The 10605-nt window shown below is 41.8% G+C and overlaps 1 protein-coding gene across 1 annotated transcript in view; it reads right to left on the reverse strand.

Moving 5' to 3' along the window:
• The window catches only part of LOC106572902 (E3 ubiquitin-protein ligase UBR4), a 159279-nt gene extending 149115 nt beyond the window's left edge, over nt 1-10164 (reverse strand). The window contains 4 exon segments of the mRNA XM_082962270.1: nt 2598-2727; nt 5963-6066; nt 6558-6655; nt 9978-10164. Coding sequence (XP_082818396.1) covers nt 2598-2727; nt 5963-6066; nt 6558-6655; nt 9978-10102 — 457 coding nt within the window. The 5' untranslated portion in view covers nt 10103-10164.
• Nucleotides 10165-10605: the final 441 nt, after the last annotated feature.

The raw sequence follows: 10605 nt of genomic DNA on the forward strand, positions 1-10605 counted from the left end.
CTAAAATGATACGCCGAAATTGTTGCAACCCCTGTTCAACCTCTCTTTCGATCCCTAAAGACTGGAAAGCTGCCGCGGTCATCCCCCTCTTCAAAAGGGGGAAACATTCTAGACCCAAACTGTTACAAACCTATATCCATCCTGCCCTGCCTTTCTAAAATCTTTGAAAGACAAGTTATCATTTCATTTCGAATCCCACCGTACCTTCTCCGCTATGCAATCTGGTTTCCGAGCTGGTCATGGGTGCACCTCAGCCACGCTCAAGGTCCTAAACGATATCATAACCGCCATCGATAAAAGACAATACTGTGCAGCCGTCTTCAACGACCAGGCCAAGGCTTTCGACTCTGTCAATCACCGTATTCTTATCGGCAGACTCAATAGCCTTGGTTTCTCAAATGACTGCCTTGCCTGGTTCACCAACTACTTCGCAGATAAGAGTTCAGTGTCAAATCAGAGGGCCTGTTGTCCGGACCTCTGGCAGTCTCTATGGGGGTTCAATTCCCGGGCCGACTCTCTTCTCTGTATACATCAATGATGTCGCTCTTGCTGCTGGTGATTCTCTGATCCACCTCTACGCAGACGACACCATTCTGTACACATCTGGCCCTTCTTTGCACACTGTGTTAACAAACCTCCAAACGAGCTTCAATGCCATACAACAATCCTTCCATGGCCTCCAACTGCTCTTAAATGCAAGCAAAACTAAATGCATGCTATTCAATCGATCACTGCCTGCACCTGCTCACCCGTCCAGCATCACTACTCTGGACGGTTCTGACATAGAATATGTGGACAACTACAAATACTTGGGTGTCTGGCTAGACTAAACTCTCCTTCCAGACTCACATTAAGCATCTCCAATCCAAAATTAAATCTAGAAATCGGCTTCCTATTTCGCAACAAAGGATCCTTCACTCATGCTGCCAAACAATACCCTCGTAAAACAGACTATCCGACCGATCCTTGACTTTGGCATTTACAAAATAGCCCCCAACACTCTACTCAGCAAACTGGATGTAGTCTATCACAGTGCCATCCGTTTTATCACCAAAGGCCCATATACTACCCACCACTGCGACTTGTATGCTCTCGTTGGCTGGCCCTCGCTACATATTCGTCCCCAAACCCACTGGCTCCAGGTCATGTATAAGTCTTTGCTAGGTAAAGCCCCGGCTTATCTCAGCTCACTGGTCACCATAGCAACACCTACCTGTAGCACGCGCTCCAGCAGGTATATTTCACTGGTCATCCCCAAAGCCAACATTTCATTTGGCCACCTGTCCTTCCAGTTCTCTGCTGCCAATGACTGGAACGAATTGCAAAGATCACTGAAGCTGGAGTCTTATATCTCCCTCTCTAACTTTAAGCATCAGCTGTCAGAGCAGCTTACCGATCACTGTACCTGTACACAGCCCATCTGTAAATAGCCCACCCAACTACCTCATCCCCATACTGTATTTATCTTCTAGCTCTTTCGCACCTCAGTATCTCTACTTGCACATCATCATTTGCACATCCATCACTCCAGTGTTAATGCTAAATTGTAATTATTTCGCCTCTACGGCCTTTTTATTGCCTTACCTCCCTACTCTTCTACATTTGCACACACTGTACATAGATTTATCTATTGTGTTATTGACTGTACGTTTGTTTGTGTAACTGTTGTTTTTGGTCGCACTGCTTTGCTTTGTCTTGGCCAGGTCGCAGTTGTAAATGAGAACTTGTTCTCAACTGGCCTACCTGGTTAAATAAAGGACTTGTTCTCAACTGGCCTACCTGGTTAAATAAAGGCGAGAAAAAAAAAATATAATAATAAAATACGGTCGCCATGTATTTTGGAACAACAGTCGGGAGATCAGGTAGGACCATTTCAGCCAATGAAAAGGCAGATACACACGTGAACAACAGGTACAACTCAAAATATAAAATATTTTTTTATCTCAAAGTTGCCGGGATGTCACGTGTCCTGCTTGTCAGTACAGCAAAACTTCTACTCGCAAAACGAGCGATTCCATTTTTTGTTAACCAAATTCAACACTTTGACTTCCATACAAGAACTTCTTGCTTGGTGAGAGAGAAAGAAAAAAAAAAAAAACACACCTACTAGGGAACAATAATTTTGGTCTCAGTTTTCCCTCTTGTTTCAACTCTTCTTCTCTGGTGACTCACATTTCAGTTAATTACTATAGCTCCCCATCTTGGGCCAATGAGTGTCATTTAGTATGCCCGGATCTCTATGGCAAGACGCATCACTCACCCAAGTATAATAGAAAAATCGTGCCAGTGCTGTCCGAGATGACTAACGTATGAACGGACGGACAGAGGGACGGCGGGTCGACCCACAATTCCCTCCCCAATTTCATCACGGGGAACGACTAAGCAACAAGTAGACCATAGCTGTCTAACCCCGTTGGTGCCAAAGATGACGGCGCCATTGGTTTGTTTAAAAAAAAAAACGTTGTTACCCTAACAATTGTAAAGGCTATATTTGACATACTCCAACAACATGGAACGATCTGATACATATCTACCGAGTGTACATTTAACAACGTTGATACAGTGAGATGCGGTCTCAGCAAAAGCAGAGGACTCACCGTCGGAGAGTGTCTTGACGGTCTGGGGAAGTTTGGCCGACTTCATCATGGCTGTGAAGGTGATGATCTCTGTTCTGTCCAGGCGGCTGCAGCCGGTACACAACCCCTTTATCAAGAGGATCAGGTGTTTCTGAAGAGAAGAGGGGGGGGGGGTGAGAGGAGAAAAGGAGAAAAGGAGAGGAAAGTCTTATTGGAATGTCACCAGGACCAAATAAGAAGATCAAGATTTTGGCAAAGGAATTAGGTGAGTTTCAATTATTTACATAGCCTTCATAAAGTATTCACAACTGTTGACTTTCTCCGTACATTTTAATATGTTAGAAAGTGGGATTAAAATAGATTTGTTCTTTTGTTTGTAAACGATCTATACAGAATAATCTAAAATGTCAAAGTGGAAGAAATGTCTATTTGATTTTGTATTAATGGAATAATCAATACATGTTAGAATCACCTTTGGCGTTACAGTTGTGTCTTTCTGGGTAAATCTCTGACGTTTACACACCTGGATTGTACAATATTTTCCCATTACTCAAAAGTGTCATACTCTTTCAAGTTGGTTGTTGATCCTTGCTAGACAGCCAATTTTAAGTTTTGGCATAGGTTTTCAAGCCGATTGATGTCAAAAACTGTAACTAGGCCACTCAGGAACATTCAATGTCGTCTTGGTAAGCAATTCCTGTGTATATTTGGCCTTGTGTTTTAGGTTATTGTCCTGCTGAAAATGTGAATTTGTCTCTGTGTCTGTTGGAAAGCAAACTGAACCAGGTTTACCACTAGGATTTTGCCTGTGCTTTACTCCATTACGTTTATTTTTATCCTTAATTTAAAAAAGAAAAAAAATCCCTAGACCCTTGCCCAATGACAAGCATACCCATAACATGATGCAGCCACCACCATGCTTGAAAATACAGTGCATTCAGAAAGTATCCAGAACACGTCCCTATTCCCACATTGTTACGTTACAGCTTTATTCTAAAATGTATTAAATTAAACATTTTCCTCATCAATCTACACACAATACCCCATAATGACAAAGCGAGAACAAGTTTTTAGATTTTTTTTGCTAATTTATAAAAACAGACCCGTCGCTATGAGACTTGAAATTGAGCACCGGCGCATCCTGTATCTATTGATCATCCTTGAGATGTTTCTACAGCTTGATTGGAATCCACCTGTGGTAAATTCAATTGATTGGACATTATTTGGGAAAGCACACACACCTGTCTATATAAAGGTCTCACAGTTGACAGTGCATGTCAGAGCAAAAACCAAGCCATGAGGTCGAAGGAATTGTCCGTAGAGACCCGAAAACACTATGGGCTCCATCATTCTTAAATTAAGTTTGGAACCATCAAGACTCTTCCTAGAGCTGACCGCCCGGCCAAACTGAGCAATCGAGGGAGTAGGGCCTTCGTCATGGAGGTGACCAAGAACCTGATGGTCACTCTGACAGAGCTCCAGAGTCCCTATGTGGAGATGGGAGAACCTTCCAGAAGGACAACCATCTCTGCAGCATTCCACCAATCAGGCCTTTATGGTAGAGTGGCCAGACGGAAGCCACTCCTTAGTAAAAGGAACATGACAGCCTTCTTGGAGTTTGCCAAAAGGCACCTAAAGACTCTGACCATGAGAAACAAGATTCTCTGGTCTGATGAAACCAAGATTGAACTCTTTGGCCTGAATGCCAAGTGTCACGTCTGGAGGAAACCTGGCACCATCCCTACGGTGAAGCATGGTGGTGGCAGCATCCTGTTGTGGGGATGTTTTTCAGCGGAAGGGACTGGGAGACTAGTCAGGAACACGGGAAAGGTGAACGGAGCAAAGTACAGAGGTCCCTGATGAAAACCTGCTCCAGAGCGCTCAGGACCTCAGACTGGGGCGAAGGTTCACCTTCCAACAGGACAACCACCCTAATCACACAGCCAAGACAACACCGGAGTGGCTTCAGCACAAGTCTCTGAATGTCCTTGAGTGACCCAGCCATAGCCTGGACTTGAACCTGATCTAACATCTCTGGAGAGACCTGAAAAGCTGTGCATCGACGCTCTCAACCAACCTGACAGAGTTTGAGAGGATCTGCAGAGAAGAATGAGAGAAACTCCGCAAATACAGGTGTGCCAAGCTTGTAGCGTCATACCCAAGAAGACTCAAAGCTGTAATCGCTGCCAAAGGTGCTTCAACAAAGTATTGAGTAAAGGGTCTGAATACTAATGTAAAGTAAGTATAGAGTATATACATTTGCAAACATTTCTAAAAATCTGCTTTCGCTTTGTCATTATGTGGTAGCGTGTAGATTGATGAGGGAAAAAATAATTTCACCTTATTTTAGAATAAGGCTGTAATGTAACACAATATGTGGAAAAAGTCAAGGGGTCTGAATACATTTGTTTTAGAAACGCTACAGAGCATGCTCATCTGGTTTTGTGTTTTGATGGTTTAATTTCAAACAAAAAGATTGTCAAATAAAATAATCTGAGTCCAGAATAATATTATTATTATTATTATTATTATTATTATTATTATATCTACTTGACATAGTGGCTGGTGGACCAAAAAGTACATTTTAGGCCCTGGTATGGATCCACCATCCAAAGTGTAATTAATAACTTCACCATGCTCAAAGGGATATTCAATGTCTGCTTTAAAAAAAATATCCATCTACCAATAGGTGCCCTTCTTTGCGAAACATTGGAAAACCTCCCTGGTCTTTGTGGTTGAATCTGTGTTTGAAATTCACTGCTTCGACTGAGGGACCTTACAGGTAATTGTTTGTGAGGTGTACAGAGACAGGGTAGTCATTTAAAAATCATGTTAAACACTATTATTGCACACAGAGTGAGTCCATGCAACTTATGTGACTTGTTAAGAACATTTTTACTCCTGAACCTTTTTTAGGCTTACCATAACGAAGGGGTTGAATACCTATTGACTAGAGACATTCTCAGCTTTAAATTGATGAATTTCTAAACATTTCAAAAACATAATTCCCCTTTGATATTATTGGGTATCGTGTGTAGATCAGTGACAATCTCAATTTAATTAATTTTAAATTCAGGCTGTAACAACAAAACGTGGAAAAAGTCAAGGGGTGTGAATACTTTGAAGGCACCGAATGGAGGAATTCCAGATTAAATCAGGAAAAAAGAAAATCACATCCCTGCTGCCTGTCTGTAGCAAAACAGACTGGATAAAATACACAGGGCAGGTTTAGATAAACAGAGTGCAGGACGGATAGCCTGATCTGATCCCGGATCTGTTCGCACAGTCTTCACCAACTCTGGTGTGACAATGACTGAAGAGGTGGAAAAACAGCACAAACAGATGTGGGACCAGGCTTGAGGACAGCGAGAAGGTACTTCTCTCACCTGTGAGACTGCGCATGCTTCGTCAGGGTACTCCAGCCGCAGCAGTGAGAACTCGATCAATACTTTACAGGCTGCTGCTACTGACAGCAACTGGTTTCTGGGGACTAGAGGGAGAGAACAGAAGGCAGAAGGACAGATATGAACTGCCTCATGATCAAATGTACAAAACCCTCTGCACTAAAGATTAGTATAAAATTGTAATGTACATTTATATATTTGACCTTTATTTAACCAGGTAGGCTAGTTGAGAACAAGTTCTCATTTACAACTGTGATATACTACAAGGCCAGGAAGAACAGGAAATAACACTACTGTTACTAGGCAGAGAAGCAGAGAGACAACATGCATGTGTGGTCTTCTAATTACTCATTTGCAAATACATTTAAAAACAAATAAAAATGTTTACATTTATTTAACTATAAACAGGCCTGCAAACAGAATTAGGCTACTGTATCCGTGTTACTATCCAAATTTTTTTTCTTCTCTACTCACAAAAAAAAAATTAAATAAGAAATTTACAAAGTAGTAGTAGTTAAAAATGGTAGATATTGAGGAAGTAGTTAAAACGGGTAGTTATTGGGTCGTTGGAACATACTTTGTCCACAGACTGTGGTGATGTAATGAGCAGAGAGCGCCACGAAGGACGAGTAGAACGGCTCATACTGTTTATCATGGTGCAGGATCTCAGATTCACTGCAATGACATGGGAAATCGAAGACGGAGGGTCATTTACAAAATACATGAATTACAAAACTACAGTTCAAGACAAGTATATATATATGGCATTATCAATCACATTATTACATTCTAAAATATGTCTGAATAATGTGGGCATTATTGCCTGACTGAATAGACAGTATGTACCTGACAGAAACACACTAATGAAGTCTGTCCGTGTAGCTGATCAGTCTCTCCATCTGAGAGGTTAAAGAGTTGAGTAACTGGATCATGTTTTAAAAAATGAGAAAGCGACCCCAAAAAAATTGAACCTTTTATATGGAAAACCAAGTTGAAGCCAACAACTCGATATGGTCGCGCTCAAAATAAATTGTTTAGCATTACTTCAATTACTTTTCAAGGACCAAAGAGCCTAAAGAAAAAATGTCTGATTTTCAAGGTAGGCTATTCCATGATGACTGAATTGCGTATTGCAAATATTCAACCAAGACTTTTTAAATAGCTGGGTTGCATACCCATTCTTGCCTTAGCATTTACTGGTTGATATAACTTGGATAAGCGGTAGTGGCAGGCAAGATGTTCCATCTCAGTAAACTGCTCCAAGCAACAACCAGCTGTTTGAGAGCTGCAAACTCTCTCTGTCCGACAGCTACATGTGTGCAGAGCGCGTGAGATAAATAAAATCGACATAATGAATAAACAGCTTCAGGAACCTTGTTTTTTTATTGTAATAATGCTATTTTTAATCTAGACTATATAATTGATTAAAAAAATACATAAAAAAAAATTGCTGGGACATTGACGGGGATGAACGACTGGTCTAGAGAGTTTCCAAAACCTCCCCAAGACAGCAGGCGGCCCTGTATGTCAAGCCCTGAGAACTTATTTTTCTAGGACAGTACATGTTATGGTTTAGAGTCCTGGGGGGACCACCAACCAAAGGTCAAACTGATTCACATATCTGTTTGTATTTTGTTGTTGTCGCTGGAGTACAATGTTTTTATAGCTTCAAATTTTGTTCAAAAGTATCATGTCATGGACTGTCTGTCAGTCTTTGCATCCAGAGATGTGTATGAAATTGAGTGGTTATATTTCTCCAGCACCTTAGCTGAGTTGAAGTGGCAGAGCTGCTGTTGTACATACGCTACAAAAGTATGTGGACACCTGCTCGTCCAACATCTCATTCCAAAAATCAGGGGCATTAATATGGAGTTGGTCTCCCTTTTGCTGCTATAACAGCCTCCACTCTTCTGGGAAGGCTTTCCACTAGATGTTGGAACATTGCTGCGGGGGATTTGCTTCCATTCAGCCACAAGAGCATCAGTGAGGTCGGGCACTGATTTTGGGCGATTAGGCCTGGCTCGCAGTCTGCGTTCCAATTCACCCAAAAGGTGTTTGATGGAGTTGAGGTCAGGGCTCTGTGCTGGCCAGTCAAGTTCTTCCACACTGATCAACAAACCATTTCTGTATGGACCTTGTTTTGTGCACGGGGGCATTGTCATGCTGAAACAAGAAAGGGCCCAAACTGTTGCCACAAAGTTGGAAGCACAGAATCATCTAGATTGTCATGTTATGTTGTAGCATAAGATTTCCCTTCACTGGAACTAAGGGGCCTAGACCGAACCATGAAAAACAGCCCCAGACCATTATACCTCCACCAAACTTTACAGTTGGCACTATGCATTCGGGCAGGTAGCGTTCTCCTGGCATCCGCCAAACCCGGATTCGTCTTTTGGACTGCCAGACGGTGAAGCGTTATTCAATGGCGGCGAGCTTGACACCACTCCAGCCGACGCTTGGCATTGCGCATGGTGATTTTAGGACTGTGTGTGGTTGCTCGGCCATGGAAACCCATTTCATGAAGCTCCCGACGAAAAGTTATTGTGCTGATGTTGCTTCCAGAGGCAGTTTGGCGCTCGGTAGTCAGTATTGCAACCGAGGACATACGATTTTTTACACACTGGAGGCGGGACCTTTCTGTGAGCTTGTGTGGTCTACCACTTTGCCGTTGTTGCTTCTAGACGTTTCCACTTCACAATAACAGCACACACAATTGACCTGGGCAGTTCTAGCAGGGCAGAAATTTGACGAACTGACATGTTGGAAAAATGGCATCTTATGACTTGCCAAGTTGAACGTCACTGAGCTCTTCAGTAAGGCCATTCTACTGCCAATGTTTGTCTATTGAGATTGTATGGCTGTGTGCTCGATTTTATACACCTGCCAGCAAAGTACATCTGATTCAACTAACCAAAGACTTGATTAGTTAACCAGTTCTGCTAGTGTTGGACTAGATCAAATATGTGCAACAGCAGCCCCACCACTTCAGCTCAGGGAGTTGGCTGGAGAAATAACCACTTAAATTCAGACATCTCTGGATGGAAGTGCTGACAGTCCATGCATGACATTCTGAAATGATGATACTAATTTGAAGCTATAAAAACATTGTACTCAAATGACAACAAAGCATACAACCTTGTTAGGCCTATCATTATTTGGGCTATAATACGGTGAGATAGTTGCACTAAACTCAGGCATTTGTAAGCTATATTCTTAAAAGAAATCAATGGGTATCAATAACTGAAGCGACCGTTGATTGAACTGCAGGAAATGTCCCAGATTGTGTAAATTAACTGTTGAAAGCCCGTTGTGCTAACGTTACCCAACTAGAACGGATCGGGGAGTACAAAGTCAAATGTTGATCTTGAATACTTAGCTAACGTTAGCTAACTTACTTAACTAGCACCACATCAAATGACATTTGAAACGATCACGTCAACAGCTGTCCGCTCGTGATGTTGACATATATAACTATTATCTAAAACATTCAAGAACAATAATGGCATCAGCAACATAATAAACAATATACCCTCAAGTAAAAAGAACCACGGGCTAAGCTTTCGTTTTCGATTCTTCTGAGGCTAGAAATGCTGGCTAGCTATTTAGCCGTGGCTAACTAAAGCCTCAATTTAACAAGCTAGCTAAGTGACAATGTTCGGCTTTAAAGCGGGTTGTATTATCATGCAAGTACGACAAACGCTTCAGAATTTATGGTTTTACAATAATGTTTACTTCAACGTAAGCTGCAGTATATAATGTCAGGGATGTTTTACCTAGCTAGCTAACATTGCTAGCACGTAACGCTACACACCCTATTCGGCCTGATGATGAAGCAGATTCCTTCTGGGTACAGCTACTGTAACTAGCAAGCTATGCTAACACTATGTAAACCAGCTGAGTGAAGAAGCTAACCAAAGTTAGCATGCTAGCTAGCTGTTATATGCAGCTCTTTCTTGTCAACGGAACACTGCAATTCGCAGACAGGGACGTTGTTTACCTGTTTATTATGGATCCTATAAGCTGAGGTAGCTCTTTCGTTTCAAAAGCTGTGTACGAAGCTGATAAAAGCGGCCGTACATCAGCAGCCCAGTCCGGTTCTCCATCTCCTCCACTCGACGCCATCTTGAGATTCCGTACTAGACAAGCGAGCGATTCTTTTTCCAACAACCTCCCTTGAAAGGAAAAGAGGTCGTCACTAGTTATCACAGCTACAAAGTCATAACCCCCGCCTATTTCTTCAAATTCTCTTATGAAATTTGGATTTTAAACCAACCCCTAATCTAAAACCTTACGACACTACAACCCTTATGCCTAACCTTAAATTCAGAGCAAAAAGCAAATTGTTGTTTTCATGAATTGTTACTATATTCAAATTTGACTTCGTGGCAACTAGTGGAAACCAAAGACAGGGATACAAAATAAACAGGAAGTGTTGACATAAATATTATAAATCTAAGAGGCACTTTAAGGGCTATAATGAACTGCTACATTAAACTAGTCAGGTAAATGATGTACATAGGTGTAGAAAGGATAGAGACAAGTAGAGAAAATAGTTGCTATTACAGCACAACCAAAGATCATTAGTAGGTCCTACTATGTAAAACGCTGAAAAAGGTTAAACAGAC

Source organism: Salmo salar, chromosome 15, assembly GCF_965601325.2.
Source record: "Salmo salar chromosome 15, fSalSal1, whole genome shotgun sequence".
NCBI classification, from domain to species: Eukaryota; Metazoa; Chordata; class Actinopteri; order Salmoniformes; family Salmonidae; genus Salmo; species Salmo salar.